We start from the raw sequence: 18,025 nt of genomic DNA on the forward strand, positions 1-18,025 counted from the left end.
GCAACATTACTTTTTATTGGCTCTTAGAGCTTGCCGAACTTTAAATATATTTTCAAACTTTTCATGAACAATAGCATGAATCTGAGGGCATTCTTCTAAAATTACGTCCAATAAAATGTTTTTTATTGATCTTCTACTTATATTTACATCAATGAAATATTACATTTTTGACAGAAAATGTTCTCTCTTTTTCAGCGGCATACAAACTTCATTTAACCAAATGATAATATTTATGGTAATACAAATCAAATAGGCAGTAAAAATCACTATTTTATAAGGAAGAAAATGGTTTATTTCGGCTCGGTTTTACTAACTCGCAGAAAAGTTTTCATTATAAAAGTCATCCTCCATTTCTTGATAATTTTTTAGAAGTAAATTGTGTTCTGGTTGTCCAACCAGAGTCGTATTATCCAACGTTTAATGGTTTTAGAGCATATTAGACGCTTTATCCTCGAAGAAAGTAGCGCTAAATGTAGATTTAAAAGTCATAAAAATAGCAAATTCTTTAACGGTAATGGTAAATGGTTTGAAAAATGGGCCTTTCAGAGAACAACCTGTAAAGTATTAACAATATAAAATTCAATTTTATATATTAGAAGTTGTTTTCTCTTATCCAATGTTTTTGTAGTCTTTTTTTGGCAATTGGTATTTCTGTATTTTTGATATCTATTCTATGATTTCAAGAGAGAGCATACATTTCATAGCATGTTTTTGTTAATCGTCTCACAACATATTGTGAATAAAAGAGTGAATACCATACTCTTCTAGTAAATGATTTCTTACTCATACTCGTATTAAGTATCTCTAAGAAATTAGTTCATACGGAAACAAGAAGGTAACAGAAACATTTCTATCATTTTCAAAAAATATTTTTGTATACGATTAAATCGTCATATTTTGTCATTGATTTTATTACCAAAATCAAGCGATATGCCAATTATATATTATGTATTTCTTATTATATATTATGTATTTCTTATTTTTAAACAAATATGTTATTCTCATTATCGATTAGCATCCGATATGCCAAAAGTCTTTGAATAATTAGAATGAGTTTTTACCATACAAGGACGTAGGACAATAATCATTTCTGGAGAATAGATAGGCTTTGTGACTGGACATAGGTCATTGTTGGTGTTATTTATAAATAGAAGTTTATAGAATGATGACAGAGTAATGATGGGGCACATACATAATTTATCTCATTTATTCTCCCCATAGTATAGTAAAATTTATTCATGACAGAGTATTTATTAAGGTGAATTTAGCTTTTATTGAAAACAAGGTGAATTTAGCTATTGTAATCAAGCATGTTACCCAATAGATAGGAATTGAAGCCTATATATCAAAATAAATTCTACTCGATATGACCCACTTAAACGGTTTTAAATAAAAAACCTAAGCAAGCAAGCCAAGGGCTTGAAAAATATTCTGCATTAAATGTGTAAATGTGTTTAATTGTTTTGACACGACGATATTGTTTCTGATCACAGACGGCTTATTTTGTTTAAACATATCATCAATTTTTGACATTTTTGTCCATGAATGTGTTGTGTTTTCCTTTTTAATTATGTGTTTATATTTGAATAAACAGTGCATGTCTTATCTTTGCGTTGAACTGCAAAACAATGTAAACATACTTTGACTTGATACTTCAAAGATTATTGATAAATGATATCTTTCTAGGCCGTTAGATTAAATGTGAAACCGGTTCTATAAAAGATGAACAACAGTGTTATTGTTTGTAATTTTTTGTTGTTTGTAAAATTTGATTAGAACAGGATCCCATTTTGTTTCCTTAAAATATAGCAGTATATTTTAACAAACAATGATAAAAGTATAATATCCTTCTGTAAACATTTTTTTGTCATTTTCAATTTATACTTCAGTGCTTAGAATTCCATACAAGTATAGATAAATGCTTTGATTTGATGGTAAAAACATATGTTGATGCATGTGTACCTATACCACACCGTTAATCAATAACTAATCTCAAATAAATTGGTTATTCAATTAATTATAAGACTTTTATTTTATAATTATGATACACTCCTCTTAACATATGTGTCATAATGATGATTTTATGTACGTTAAGATATATGTGTTACATTGCTCTATGTATTATTGTCCGAGGGGTACCAAAAAGTTTTCCAGTGGCATAAGAACGAAATACATTACCACAATGTTTGTACAAAATCGTATGTAAAAACTTTATATGATCTTTTTAAAAAACAACAAATTTCTTCAGGATTACTAACTATTTTATATAATAATGTGTATAGATTATTTAAATGTTTAAAACTGCGGCGAGACATAAGTTATTTAAAATGATTATGTAGGCACAAACACGGGTTGATTTTACTCTCATAATATGTTCATCTCTGCTCTCTAATTTTCTTACTAAATTACTGAGTTTTATGATTCAAGTGTAAGGGCGTCCATTTGTTTAAAATTCAAACAATTAAAAAGGTGCAAAACAATTTGACTTTATTTGATTGCATGCAGACATGCAATTGATACATTGTATGCTAACGACCTGTGAAGTCACTTAGGGCTTCTGTAAATTATTCATGAGTGTTATTCCATGAAGTCATATGAAACTTATTAAACATAAAATAAAATTCGGTACACATGTATGTTCATCTTTTTTCAGAATTCTCAAGAGATTGAGGTTTTTTGTCAAAAATATATATATTGTTTTCTTGCATCCCTTAATGGATATATACAAGTTAAGAATGAAAGGAATTTAAAAACACAATAGTTTACCACTACATGTTCTTAAGGGTATATTCCGGGGATGGGGGTAACCGTTGCGGGTATGTAATTAATCAATGTTTTGGCGTAATTTTCAAACGGAAAACCTAAGTTATTATTCAAATCATGATGGTGTATATTATCATATGCCAAATCCAGACCTTGAGGGTGTAATTCAAACGAATTAATTCTTTTGAGAATATTTCCGACACATGTTGCCCCGGATTCCATAGTTTCATGGAGCAAATTCTGATATTAATGGAGAGTCTTTATGTATTACTTAAACGATTTTTTCCTTCGTTGTTGTTATAAATCAGATGAATTGTTCAGTTCTTGTTTTCACTTTTGACATTAATTTAGAAATCTCATTTATTATATAATGAAACAAAAATAATAAATGACAAACCTCCTCCATTATTCATGGTTTTTCCCTCTCCCTTATTTCCTCTAGACGATAGTTCATCAATTAAATGTCTATAATTTCCGATATTATTGCCAAGCACCAGACAGCTTATGCCTCTATATGTTTAAGAATAAAAATGAGTTTTCCTATTTATGTTTTAAACATTAACTTTTGCCAATGACTTTATTTTCTATACAACGAATTAAGAAAATCTACAAGATGTGCCATATTTCTAAATCATTTATATGGTTTGATTTTGACCAGACTAGCGATTATTTAGGGAAACTTCTCAAAAACACCACAATGTCGATTAGACCTGACCTAGAGGATCAATCAGATAATAAATGAAATGGTTTTCTTAGTTAAATCTTTTTTCTTTTTTTTAGAAAATACAATTCGGCATTTAAAGTTGTTGTTGATAATATGGCATGTACATACATTTGTGTATAATATGCATCGAATATCTGTAAGCTGCAGAAGGTGAGGTGGTTTTAACCCCTGGTGTTGCTTTAAAGCAGCATGCCTCCAGATTTATGATATTTCTTGAAAAGTTTGAAAATATATTTAAAATCATAATATTGTAAAGTAACCAAAAGAAAGCAATTTACACATTATCATTGGCACTTGAAACCCATGTCAATTACCAAATTGCGGTTACAATATGCAAAAATAGTCATAACTGCGTTAGTAACGCAGTAGAAAAATTGTGATAAATACTGAAAAATAGACATTAATCCCACAAAAAATGTAAATTATTACTTGAATCTTGAATAATTTTTATTCTTTTCTAAAATATCAGTTAAAAAATAACATTTTTCTCAAGTTTGATTTTATTGACATACTTTGGCTCATCTTGAGGCATGCTGCTGTAAGTTTATAACACCCGAGGTTAGCCAAAATCATATTTCCTTTTCGGTGCCATATGACATAAATTGTATCGGTGCGCCGTAAAACCAAACAAAAAGTCGAATATATATTCCAGTTTTGCACAAGCTTATAAAATATTTAGTAGCATTTACATATACACACTTTTTCCGAATCACGAGTTCAGCATAAAGTAGATTTCTAAGAAAGCAAGAAAAGTATAAAAAGAGACGTATTTTACACCTAAGAAACTGTCTTAAAAGGCGTTGATCATCAATTTTGCTTATTAAATGGACTGCCCGGATAATTTCGTTTGACAGTGTACATTAAGCATAAACCTAATTCTAGATCTGTTCTATGATTATTGTCAAGTAATAATACATATTACAATGGAAGTGCATCAGTAAAGATAATCACCCATTGTTCTTCAACAACATCACGTCTTAGTAAAACGAATTTACGAGCTTGTTATATTAAATACCATGCTTGTACTAGAAGTGTCGGAGATAATTTAAATGTGTCAACCAGTCTAATTATTCCGAAATAAAATACTGCGCTTATGATTACACGTTATCTTATCAGAGCTACAGTAACTCGATGATCGGAAACGGGGAAGTTTGTTTATATCATGATAACTAGCAGCAAGTATTTAATGCTAAGAAAGAGTAAACTATAAATAAATATGAATAGATAGTTTATTTATTTGCTTTGGAACATTACATTTGTCTGCAGAAGCTCAAATTGGTTTTTTATTCATTGTTTGCTATCATTAATCAAATTGCATCATGTTGGAAAGTACAAAATTGATCATAGACAATTTGCTCGTAAATTAAGCAGTATATAAATCAATGTTTTCGTATAATGACCTTATATCTAAATAAAAATAAAAAGCAAAGAGGTCATATCTGCAAATACTGAGTGTTTAATAAATAATTATTATTATTGTTGTTTTTATCATGATCATCATCATTATTATTATTATGGTTGTTGTTGTTGTTTTTATTATCATTATTGTAAGTAAGTGAAGGATATCTGATACATTGACTTTTTCATAAAACCTAGTTAATGTTTTCACGTTCCTTTTCAAAATAACAAAAAAATGCAGGTATCATCTTTAAGCACTTTTCATGTAAATGAGCAAATAAATATCATTGTATCCATCTAAATTATTTGTCATTTTACATATAACTTATTTTCTTCTAGACAATATTTTATCTACCGCAAACATACTATTTTTTTCGAAAAATATCTTTAAGTTTCAGATACTTTATGTCACAACTTCTTTTCCAGGAAATGCATATGAAACATTCAAAATGATTTTAATATAAGTTTAAACATGCATATTGTAGATACGTATAATCTGGCTATTAAAATATTGGTACAGAGTACAAAAAGCAATTTTATATAGTCTGTATAATGACTGAAAAAGTTGAATAACTCATGAGAACTATTTTGAACAGTTCCTGCAGAGTTGTTTCCCATCGGATGCTAGATAAGTTACTACAAGAGAGTCTACTAAGAATTTATTAAATATTCTTACAGTTTAACACAATTTAGCAAATATGGAAAAATAAAAAAAGACTTTCATTTAAGTATCCTCCTCAATTTTAACGAGACGTGTTTTAATTTGCAAACATAATCAATCTTATCAGAAGAAAAATCTTTTGAAATTGTTTGACCTTAGCCTGGCTAAGATGGCCCATTGCTAAAGAGCATACATGTATTGATTCTTGATTATAAATAATTCATTTAGATTTTTACGGCTCTTTTGTAACATTTCAAACGGATTGTATTATATTTCTTTTTGCGAATATATAAAATATTACAATATTTCTTAATTTAAGGAATTTCGCGTTAAAGAAGAAAAATCGATTCAATATAAAACTTACTAGTATGTAATACAATCTTGTAAATGACATGGACATAAAATAAAATATGGGAGTAAAAATTTACAAAGAAGAGCAAAATAAGAACCACTTAAATACAACGATTTAAAAAAACGAGCATTATTGCTCTGATGAAGTGTTGCTTTTTAGTGTTAATTGGTTTTTACACCTAATGATAATTTTTTTCAACAGAACATTTTAAAAGCTTATACATTTCATGTACGAGATAACAATGCATTCGATGATTTATCCTGATAGGCTATTAGCGAGTAACATGTGCTCTAGAGATACAGAATACGTTTAGGGCATTGTTCGATCGTTTCTTTCATTTATACGCCTAATGCATTCACTCGTGTCTTTAAAAATAATATTTGTGCCAACATATCTTTGTTTTCAAGTAAATGAGCTATTAAATTAAACTTATCTTATTGGAAATTAATTCTATAATTGTAAATATATATTCATGTTTTTTAGCAATTATATTCAAATTAATTCAATTAATATCGATTCAGTTTACATTAACGAACATCAAAGAAAATACTTAACATTGCATATACAATGTACTTAGTACTTTCAGTACATTACTAAAAAAATTTACCCTTGATCATTTAAAACATCGTTTTTTTTATATTAATATCGTTTTCGCTAACATGCTTGCATACCTCGTTGTTCCAGACTCCGAATGTTGGTGCTGGTTTTAATTATCAGAGACCTGTTTAAAATGTTTAGATAATTGTTTTGATTTCAATAAATCATGCCAACTGTCCAGCGCAGTGTTATTTTAGTACGCTCTGGTCCCTGCCAAGACTAAGCGTTCCCTAGCAATTAATGATCCCCATATTTAGAAAATCAAATTTTACTTTTATTTTCTTAGAGGGCGCTTCCTGCATTTTGGTTGGTCAAAACTGTCCCTAGAAATAATAATTATATGCAAATGCAAGATTTGCCGCCTTTCCAAGGCGCAGTTGAAAATAAGATTTCGGAATGTGAAGTACAAATCTTGTGAATTTCTATTTATTAAGTTTCGGGCACAGATACCATTGTTCAGTAAGTTTATTTTTGTTTTTTATTTGCCTTCGTTCTGGAAAATTATTGTTTAAATAATTTTTGTTCTAAAATAATTACATTTATTATTGTTAAGGTAAATACATTAACAATTTTATGTTAAGATAGATAAAACTGTATCCTAGTTAAAATTTTGATGTAAAAGTAAATAATCTGTAATTCTATCAATTAATTAATTTGTTAACATTACTAGCAGCAGGATTCCCACAGTATTTGTTAAGGATGAATTATATATGTGACTTGTTTATTTGTAAGTATGTATGCATTCTTTGTATGTTGTTTTAATTGTTATTAATGGAAGTATAACTGTTTAACTTTCAGATAACCGCTGTATACGCTATATACGCTATCTACGCTGTATACGCTGTATACGCTATATACGTTAGATACACTATATACTCCTTAGACTATGTGTTGTTTCTGGAATAAAAGTGGAAAATATAGCGCGTGAATTGCATCTTTTTGTTGTCCAAACTTAGTGAAGCTGCCCATTACGACTGTGTCGTAGTGTCTTTGTAATTTGGTGAACAGTTGAAGTGAACACCCGTATTAACGTGTTCTCTCTCAGCCACCCACGTAATCTACACTGTGTTCTTACAGTTATTGAACAGTATAGTTCCTACAGTTGTTGAACACCGTGTTATTCTACTACAGTTATTGAACAGTATAGTTCCTACAGTTGTTGAACACCGTGTTATCCTACAGTTATTGAACATAATCTATTAACGAAAAGGTGAAAGTTAATTGGATTAAACCGTATTTATTTGGATTATATTCGTAAACATATATTCCGTATCATCTAAAGATGGCAAGTAATGTAACCAGCAACGAAGCTGAAGCGAATATGAAGAAGATTCAAGAGGGCACGAGTTGTGCAAATTCCGTTGTAACGTGTAGCTCTACAGCCTCACGCAAGCGGAGGGCAGAACTGCGCCTCCGCCAGCTGAAAGAAAAACAAGAAACAGAGCGCAGAAGCGAGGAGGCTCGCCGGGAGCTCGAACTGCAGTCGGCCCGGCACGAGCTAGAACTTGCTGAGATTGAAGAAGAAGATTCCGATGACAGAGGAGTGCTATCCTTACCCGACGAGCCAGCAACCGATGTTCGAGTTGAAAATTACGTGAAGGACTTACCTGACAATGCAATTAGTGAAAATCTTTGTGATAATATACCATTAAGACAAATTTATTCTCAAAACGTTTATGGTTTACCTAAACCGGAGTTGATTAAATTTAGTGGGAATCCTGCTGATTATTGTAAATTCATCAGCAATTTCGAAACCAATATCGAGGAAAGGGTAAGTGACAATAGATTAAAATTAAATTATTTAATTCAATTGTGTCAGGGTGAAGCAAAATATTGTATCGAAGATTGTGTAATTTTGTCTCCGGACGAAGGCTATTTAAGGGTTAAGAAATCCTTAAATCTAGGTACGGTAAACCACATTTAGTGGCCCGGTCCCATGTAGATAGTTTAGTAAATGGCAGTGCCATAAAAAGTAATGACGTAAAGGGACTTATGAACCTGTCACTCCATATGGAGAAATGTCATATGACCTTGACACAGCTAGGTTTTATGTCCGATGTGAATAATACGGAAAACCTACGCAAAAATAGTTAGGAGACTTCCACTTTCACATTCGGTCCCAGTGGGTCGAACGTGCAAGTAGCCTGATAGAGCAGGGGCTCGAACCAAGTTTTAACCATCTTCTAACCTTTGTGAGGGAACGGTCAATTGTAGCCAATACAATGTATGGTCATGACCTTGCGAATGAGTCAAAACAAACAGTGAATTCGCAAAGAAATTCCCACATAAACCCTCCTCAGCGTAATAAAGTAGTTACACTGTCCACTGGCTCTGATAAGAGAAATCCAGGTAAATCTCCCTTAGAGAAATCCGCTAGGGGACGATTATCATGTATTTATTGTAAAAAGGCCCATAAATTAAGGGCATGCGCAGAGTTTCGCTCCATTGATATTGATTCAAAGCTGAGAGTTATCAGAGAGCATGAAATGTGTGAAAACTGTTTGTATTTCAAACATGTTGCCGAAAATTGTAGGCAAAATAGTTTTTGTGAGGTTTCAGGTTGTACCGGGAAACATAATACAATGTTTCACCGAGATTCTAGTAAAATCAACAAATTTACAAATGTTGAGGATAAATATGTTGCGGCTTCCGAATCGAGGTGTAAACAAAACAAGGTAAGTTTACGCATAGTTCCTGTCGTCGTCGGAACGAAAACTATGCAAGTAGAAACGTACGCTCTCTTTGATGAAGGGAGCGATGTAACGCTTTGTAGCGAAAGCCTTGTAAAAAGGCTTGGGGTTGAAAGTAAACCATGTAAGTTCACGTTAACTACAGTGAACAAGTCTGGTCAAAATATAAATGGCAAAGAAGTTAAACTACAGGTAAGTGCATTAAATGGCGGTCAGGTCATTGACCTTCAAAAGGTATGGTCTGTAAAAACCCTGCCTATATCCTTGCAGTCGTTGCCAGACCAGTCAGTGACAGGTAAGTGGAAACACCTTAATGGTATCAATTTACCAAAAATTGATGTAAACAAAGTTGAGTTGCTTGTGGGAAGCGACACCCCAGACGCATTCTGGGTAGAAGAGCAGCGAAGGGGAATAAAGGTGAGCCCTATGCAATTAGGTCAATATTAGGCTGGAGTATTATAGGACCCACATGTAATGGATCGTCAAATGATCAAAGGTAGTATCAATTTTCAGTTTGCTTCTAGTACACAGTTTGCAAATCGATAAGTTATGGGCAACTGACTTCCCAGATGTCAAGAGCTGTGGCACAGGGATGTCACAGGAAGACCGTCGTGCACTTTCAGTAATGAAAGATACAGTAGTAAAAGAAAACGGTCATTACAAATTGGGACTCCCGTGGAGAAACCCAGACGTAAGTCTTCCAAATAACGTGAAGATGGCTACGGTAAGATTATCTCATTTGAAGCGAAAACTTCAAAGAGATAATAAGTTATTTGATATGTATAAAGAAACGGTGAATGGGTATATTGATAAGGGTTTATGCTTCCTTATTAGATACCAGAACGGGATTCGAACCCGGACGTATTTGGTATCTACCTCATCATCCAGTTGTGAACCCAAAGAAGCCGGGTAAGGTAAGAGTTGTCTTTGACTGTGCTGCTAAGTATCGAGGTACATCATTGAATGACAATCTGTTACAAGGTCCCGACCTAACTAACAGTATTACTGGCGTACTTATGCGATTCCGGCAGGCCCCAGTAGCATTGGTTGCGGACATAGAAGCCATGTTCCACTAGGTAAGAGTATGTGAGCATGATAGGGATTCTTTAAGATTCCTTTGGTGGCCTCAAGGTAACTTGAACGAGGAACCAAAGGAGTATCGTATGAACGTCCACTTGTTTGGTGCAACTTCGTCACCAAGTTGTGCGGCTTTCTGTTTGAAGCGCACGGCAAATGAAAATACTGATAAATTCAGTCAAGAAGCGGTAAGTACGGTTGAACGTAATTTCTACGTTGATGACCTTCTTAAGTCAGTATTAGACTCAAGTTCGGGAATTAGACTTGCCGCAGAAATGAAAGAACTTCTTTCTTTAGGGGGCTTCAGATTGACAAAGTGGCTCTCTAATTGTGAACATGTCATGAATTCGATCCCGGAAGCGGATCGAACTCAGTCAAAGGAAAAAATAGACCTTGACAACGAGTCGTCATGTGAGCGAACACTTGGGTTACAGTGGCATGTTAAGTATGACCATTTTGTGTTTGATGTAAATCTCCATGACAAAGGTACGACAAGACGTAATATCTTGTCGGTTGCCAGTTCATTGTATGATCCGCTTGGGCTTGTTGCACCAGTGACGTTAACACCAAAATTGATTCTACAACGTGCTTGTAGAACAAACCTAGGCTGGGACGAACAAATTCCAGATGCGGATGCTGAAAAATGGCTGCAGTGGCTAGCCAGCCTACCAGCACTATCGAAGGTAAGTATAGATAGATGTATAATACCAGGTGAGCTCGACAGGTCGACCTTGAAAGCTGAACTACATATGTTTAGTGATTCATCGGAGTATGCCTATGGATCGAGCGTGTACTTAAAAGTGTATGACGCGAAGGGGCACAGTAAGTGCAGTCTAATTATAGGTAAGTCTAGGTTAGCACCTATAAAGGCTATTTCGATACCAAGACTCGAACTTGCAGCAGCTGTAGTTGCTGTAAAACTGTATCAGATTGTCATAGAGGAGCTTGATGTAAAAATTACTGAAAGGTACTTTTGGACGGACTCTATGATTGTGTTAGGTTACATAAGAAATGAAACGAAAAGGTTTAAGACTTTCGTTGCAAATAGACTATCAATAATTCATGAGGTGACGTCACCACATGACTGGAGGCATGTACCCTCAAAAGAGTAACCCTGCTGACATTGCGTCAAGGGGAGTTAATCCGCAAAGAAACTGAAAAGCTTGACATATGGTTGAATGGCCCCGAATTCCTTAAAAGGAATGAATCAGGGTGGCCAGCGCAGGTAAGTAATGCAACCGTAAATGAGGATGACATAGAGCTCAAACCTCAGGCTAGTGTACTAAACACTCATGATAAGTATAATTTGAGTATGAATACGTTACTTAGTATGTTCTCCGACTGGCATAAACTTCAAAATGCAGTCGCTTGGCTAATACGTTTTAAGTGTTTCTTAATTGAGAAATACTTACCCCAAAGACGAAGTTTTACAGTAAGGTAAGTAGTAAACCCTTAGTGTGGGGGAAAATTAAAATGGCACAAACAGCCATCTTTAAAATTAGTTCAAACGGAGGCGTTTGAAAATGAAATAAGTGAATTAAAGGCTCAGAGGCCAGTTGCGAGTTCGAGCCCTCTGAAAAGGCTATGTCCTATATTGAAGGATAATGTAATGCGAGTCGGCGGACGACTAGCAATGTCCGACCTACACGTAGATGCTAAGCATCAAATTATCTTGCCGAGTAGCCATCACGTGACAAGAATCCTGATACAAAACTGTCATGAACAGAATGCGCACATGGGCCCAGTACATATTCTGGCCATGTTGCGACAAAAGTATTGGATAATCCACGGTCTGCAAACAGTTAAGTCTGTTATCGGTAGGTGCATAACGTGCAAACGACGTTACAACGACCGGAATTGCAACAGATGTGCGCATCTTCCAGAAGAAAGGCTCACACACCCGATAAGGCACCGTTTTACGGTATGTCGGTGTCGATTATTTTGGCCCGATGACTGTGAAGTCTGGAAGACGACATTGAAAGATACGGCTGTATATTTACGTGCTTGACCACCAGAGCAGTGCACATTGAAATTGCTCATAGCTTAGATACGGATCTTTCATCTGTGCACTGCAAAGGTTTGTAAGTCGTAGAGGCCGTCCGAAAAAATATTCAGTGACAATGGGAAAAATTTGTATCAGGAGATAGAGTTTTGCGTGATAGCATTCGGCAATTTAATCAAAGTCGACTCGCAAAATTATGTCAACAGCAAGAAATAAAAATGGCATTTTAATCCTCCATATGCAAGTCATATGGGCGGTATTTGGGAAACGGTTAGTACGGTCCACAAAAGGGCTATAAAATCAGTCATTGGAGAACAACTTCTCAACGATGAGGCTCTGTTAACTTTAGTTACAGAGATAGAAAAGATTCTCAATGATAGACCAATTACCCAGGTAAGTAGTGATCAAAGGGATCCAGAACCCTTTATCCCAAAATAAACTTTTGATTATGAGACCAAATGCTTCGTTCCCACCAGGTTTATTTGATAAGCGAGATGTTTATTGTAAACGCTGGTGGCGACAGGTAGCAGTATCTAGCGAATGTTTTCTGGTGGTTCGAGAATATCTGCCGACCTTGAACAGGTAAGACAAAAAAGATGGCATAACATTCAAAGGAATGTGGTCCTAAATGACCTCGTTCTCGTCTGCGACGAGCAATTATCTCGGGGCAAATGGCCATTAGGCTCGTTCTGGAAGTAAACGAAAGGTAGAGACGGACTTGTGAGGTCATAGTAAGGTCAAGGTAAATGGGTCCGTGAAAGTACGGCCGATTACGATGTTATGTGTATAGAACAGGAAACGTTCATGCTACTGATAACAATAGTCAGCAATTAATTAACGTTTAATAAGCGACTTTTGTTTTGCATCGCTATTAAGACGTTACGATATTTCAAAAAAGTGTATATATGTGTGAATAATCTGGATTAGTGAAAAATTCCTAAGAACTTGTGAATGTTTGATTATACAAAACGAGTATTCAATCTTCGTCTTCCCTTGATATATAAGAATGAACTTATGTAAAAAAAGTTCATTGGAGGGCCCGGTGGTTCCAGACTCCGAATGTTGGTGCTGGTTTTAAATTATTCAGAGACCGGTTTTAAAATGTTTTAGATAATTGTTTTGATTTCAATAAATCATGCCAACCTGTCCAGCGCACGTGTATTTTAGTGCGCTCTGGTCCCTGCCAGACTAAGCGTGTCCCTAGCAATTAATGATCCGCCATATTTAAGAAAATCAAATTTTAACTTTTATGTTTCTTAGGAGGGCGCTTCCCTGCATTTTTGGTTGGTCAAAACTGTCCTAGAAATAATAATTATCTCTGCAATGCACAGATTTGGCCGCCTTTCCAAGCGCAAGTTTGAAAATAAGAATTTCGGAATGTGAGTACAATCTTGTGAATTTATTTATTAGTTTCGGGCAACAGATACCATTGTTCAGTAAGTTTTAATTTTTGTTTTTATTTGCCTTCGTTCTGGAAAATTATTGTTTAAAATAAATTTTTTGTTCTTAAAAGATAATTACATTTATTATTGTTAAGGTAAATACATTAACAATTTTTATGCTTAAGATAGATAAACTGTAATGCCTAGTTAAAATTTTGATGTAAAAGGTAAATAATCTGTAATTCTATCAATTAATTAATTGTTTAACATTACTAAGCAGCAGGAATTCCGCACAGTATTTGGTTAAGGATGAATTATATATGTGAACTTGTTTATTTGTAAGTATGTATCATTCTTTGTATGTTGTTTTAAATTGTTATTAAATGGAAAGTAACTGTTTAACTTTCAGATAACCGCTGTATACGCTATAATACGCCTATCTACGCTGTATACGCTGTATACGCTATATACGTTAGATACACTATATACTCCTTAGACTAATGTGTTGTTTCTGGAATAAAAAGTGGAAAATATAGCGGTGAAATTGCATCTTTTTGTTGTCGCAAACTTAGTGAAGCTATGCCCATTAACGACTGTGTCGTAGTGTCTTTGTAATTTGGTGAACAGTTGAAGTGAACACCGCGTATTAAAACGTGTTCTCTCTCAGCCACCCACGTAATCTACACTGTGTTCTTACAGTTATTGAACAGTATAGTTCCTACAGTTGTTGAACACCGTGTTATTCTACACTCGTAAATTAACACGTATAATTGTTATAACCATTTATTTCTCTAAAGCTTTTATTTTACTGTTGGTTCCCTGCTTTAAATTTCGAATAGGTACTCCGACCAATAATCACGTTATTTCCGGTAATAAAACATGTTTTATTGCCTGATGGTTTATATATTTTGTTAAATTGGAATCTAGTAAAGACCTCCATGCAAGTGTAGAATAAAAGGTATCAAGATACAATTGCTGAGGGATACTATGAGGAACATAAATAATAGATGTCAACTTAAAATAAGGACACCACAAATTTAAAGATATACTATGCTCAATTTTGATATCAGAAAATATTGATAATTGCTACACAGTGTCTTTGTAAATATGAAATAAACATGTTTTGACTTCACACAAAGTTAATATGTCATGTTTAAAACCCTACACAAACAGGTCGTCACAATATAAATATATAGTGTCGTTAAAAATACTGGCAGTTTTTAAAGAAAAGACCAACTTTACTTGTCCTGTAATACAGAACGTGACTACCAATATAGTTTATTATTCATTTTTTATTTAAATTAGACACATTCAGTAAGAATTTCATAGGTTTTAATAAATTTCTTCGATTAAAATATTTTACTCAAAGATGAGCATAGTACTGGCCTCAGGGACTGGATAACTTGAAGGGCCTTTTTTGTTTACATAACAAAAGACCAAATAACAATGGCGAAAAATAGGTTAGGCAGATCAAATGCCAACAACTAATAAAAATGTGAAAAAATAAAAACTACATGTTATCATAATGTCTTGTTAGCGCAGTAGGTAGAGGAACCGTGTCAGTAATGTTGTTTTGACCCGTACAAGGCAGAGTTCGACTACTGCTAGAGAAACACAATTTTTTTTTACCTCAGAACAGTCAATTGTTCAGTAAAACAAGTTTGAACCGGTTTTTTCATATACATACATGAATATGAGATCGAATATATTTATTACACTGCGATAAAAAAATAACAAAGTGAAAATAGAATGGAAATAAAAAAATAATATAACAATAAAATATATATCATAAGAAGGAACAAAAAGGAAAACGAAAATAAATAAATAACAATGGAATAAAAAAACAGAGTAAGAAGAAAACTGTGGTTATAAAAATGGCACTAAGTGGGGGTTCGAAACCTATGAAGTAACATAAACACTAAAAGTTACAATTTCTTCGATCTACCCGGCAGAGCCATAACGGTAATACACAAACGATTCTGTAAGAATAATGCTATATAGTATATGTAAGTGTTTCACTTTACGATATCGGATAATGATCCAGATAACCCCGTTTTTTGGACTTTCCCATGTACCGTTAAGACCAAATTATCATTCCTAGGACAGTATAATCTATCTTATCATATTTTCTTTAATTTCCAAATAATTTCCGTTACTGGTCACATCAAGATTTAATTTCATAACGATATAGTCTTCCAATTAGATTTTTCTAAAAGTTGAAACTTAACCCAAGTCGTGTCATTTATAATAAATCCCAATTATTTACAAGGAAATTCTTTTGTTTTTCTTTTTTAAATTGAAAAACTCGAAAAGACATTGAGTCCTTTTCGTCACAGAAAAACCAACATATTGCGGATCCATGCTGGTAGCAGAACGCCACTAATATTAGGTTTATGTCGTGACGCGGAACATTTTATTTTCATCTCTTTCTACTTCATATGGCAGGATGCTCTTTATGGTAGCAATAATGCTCGTTACATACATTATAAAGAAAATACACAATGATATGTTATACGCGTTTTAGTTTTTGTTAATCGTGTTTGAGATATCTTTAAACTGGATATGATTTGCATCACGGACCCCTCAATAGTCATGGGATTGAGAAGAGACAAAGCTACAATATTAAAAACATACTGATTTAATTGTTAATGTCAAGCAGCGTGGTGCTTATAAATGAAAGTCTGACCATTTAAATACCAGAAGTTGAGTGTAACGCATGTGGTGTGAAAAGTTACAGAGAGACTGCATTTAACGCATTCAAACCCTAACTTTGACTGTTTGTGTTTTAATTAAATATACGGAGTCATTTTTTGCGTAAGTTTTAACTAACATTGTGTAGTATAACCGGAAGTGTTTTCGTAACGTAGAACTTTAATTTGAAATTAACGATATCTTGATCGTTAGTAATTTAACTCCCTAGTTGAAATCAACATAAAATTTCTTATACATAACTTCACATGTAACACTCATAAACATGTTTTATCAATATGCCCGCTGTTGGCAATTATGTCTGGCGACCAAGAACTTTTTGCATCATCTAGCTGGCTAGCACCCACCTAATGGAATAAAATCTTAAAACGGCTCAAATGATTTTTAAGGCTATGAGTACGATAATATTATTTTACAATTTTTAATAAGAAACAAACGAATAATTATGGGATGAAGTCTTATTGTAATCTTTCTGATGTTAGATATATCATTATTTAAAGTAAAACTTTAATTGAACAAATATTTAAAATCATTTTGTTTCAGAGCATGATGAGACATGAAAATCAAGTAGCATTGTGTCTTGACATAAGTTTTCCATTTTAGTTTTAACGTTCGAATCAATTTGTAACACATGCTTTAAGTAATGTGATTATTTTAGTTGTATAGGACACATCGATATTGGTTTGTTTAATTAATATGTTTTACGTGCGTCGATGTTAACAAATTTGTGTCACATTTCGGCGGTCTGGTGTTTACTATACGCATCGTTTTCTGGATAATAAACCAGCAAGTGACCCAACTGCTTTTTCCCACATGGTTTTCTGAAATCAGTAGTGGTCGGAGAACAAATGACCTTTAAGACTCAATATTCGCTTGTCACGTAGAATTGCCTTTGAGGAGCAACTGGGTTTAAACGGCCAAAATGTTTCCCTTGTTATAGGGTTTTAAGCTGACGGATCTTTAAAAGGTTTTAATTTTAAAAAAGTTTTTGTTATGGACGTTTAAATTTTATTTAGACGGCCTAATTCTATTTTTTTTAACCAAAAAAGGGTGAAAACTGCTTCTTTAATTAACTTAATATAGATTTTATTAAAATGAAAAAACAAAAGCATTCCAATTTAAACCAACTCCCTTTTTCTTTCCCCAGATTTCATTAAAAAACCTTTTATTCCCCGGGGTTCGGTTAAAAAAACCCTTTAAAGGGTTTTCGAAAAACCCCTGTATTAAAAAATTTTAACAAACCGGGTTGAATAGAAAAAAAAATGTATTTACAAAATCATCCTTTTGCAAAAAGAAAAAAAAGTAAGAACTTAAAAAAGTTAATTGGGTCTATCTTTTGGCAAATTAAAAGGGTTTACAAATTTTCCCCTTAAATTAAAAGGGGAAAAAAAAAAATTAAAGAAAAACCGGTTTAATTTTTCAAAATGAAAAAAAACTTGAAAAATTCCCACATTTGGGATTTTAAATTGCAATTTTAAAAGAACCCTTGGATTAAAGTTTAAAAAGGGTTAAAATCATTTGGCCCCCATTTAAGGGAAATAAAATTTAAAGGAAAAAATTTGGGGGGAAGAAACTTAATTTCTATTGAGTTAAAAACTTTCGTTCATTTAAAGTTTTTGCTTAAAAAAACTCTAAAAAAAAAGAAAAACGGTTTTTTCAAATTTCAAGTA

General features: G+C 33.2%; 1 protein-coding gene across 1 annotated transcript; it reads left to right on the forward strand.

The window, feature by feature from the left end:
* Nucleotides 1-10,348: 10,348 nt before the first annotated feature.
* LOC132752994 (uncharacterized) lies at nt 10,349-11,374 on the forward strand. The gene has a single exon (XM_060743407.1). The coding sequence runs from the start codon at nt 10,349-10,351 to the stop codon at nt 11,372-11,374; it is 1,026 nt and encodes a 341-aa protein (XP_060599390.1).
* Nucleotides 11,375-18,025: the final 6,651 nt, after the last annotated feature.

The sequence above is a fragment of the Ruditapes philippinarum genome, unplaced genomic scaffold, assembly GCF_026571515.1.
Source record: "Ruditapes philippinarum isolate M1 unplaced genomic scaffold, ASM2657151v2 ctg80_1_1_1_1, whole genome shotgun sequence".
NCBI classification, from domain to species: domain Eukaryota; kingdom Metazoa; phylum Mollusca; class Bivalvia; order Venerida; family Veneridae; genus Ruditapes; species Ruditapes philippinarum.

Bases quoted from the DNA above. Each gene is read 5' to 3' on its own strand.
- LOC132752994 (XM_060743407.1), top strand. From the start codon at position 10,349: ATGAACGTCCACTTGTTTGGTGCAACTTCGTCACCAAGTTGTGCGGCT.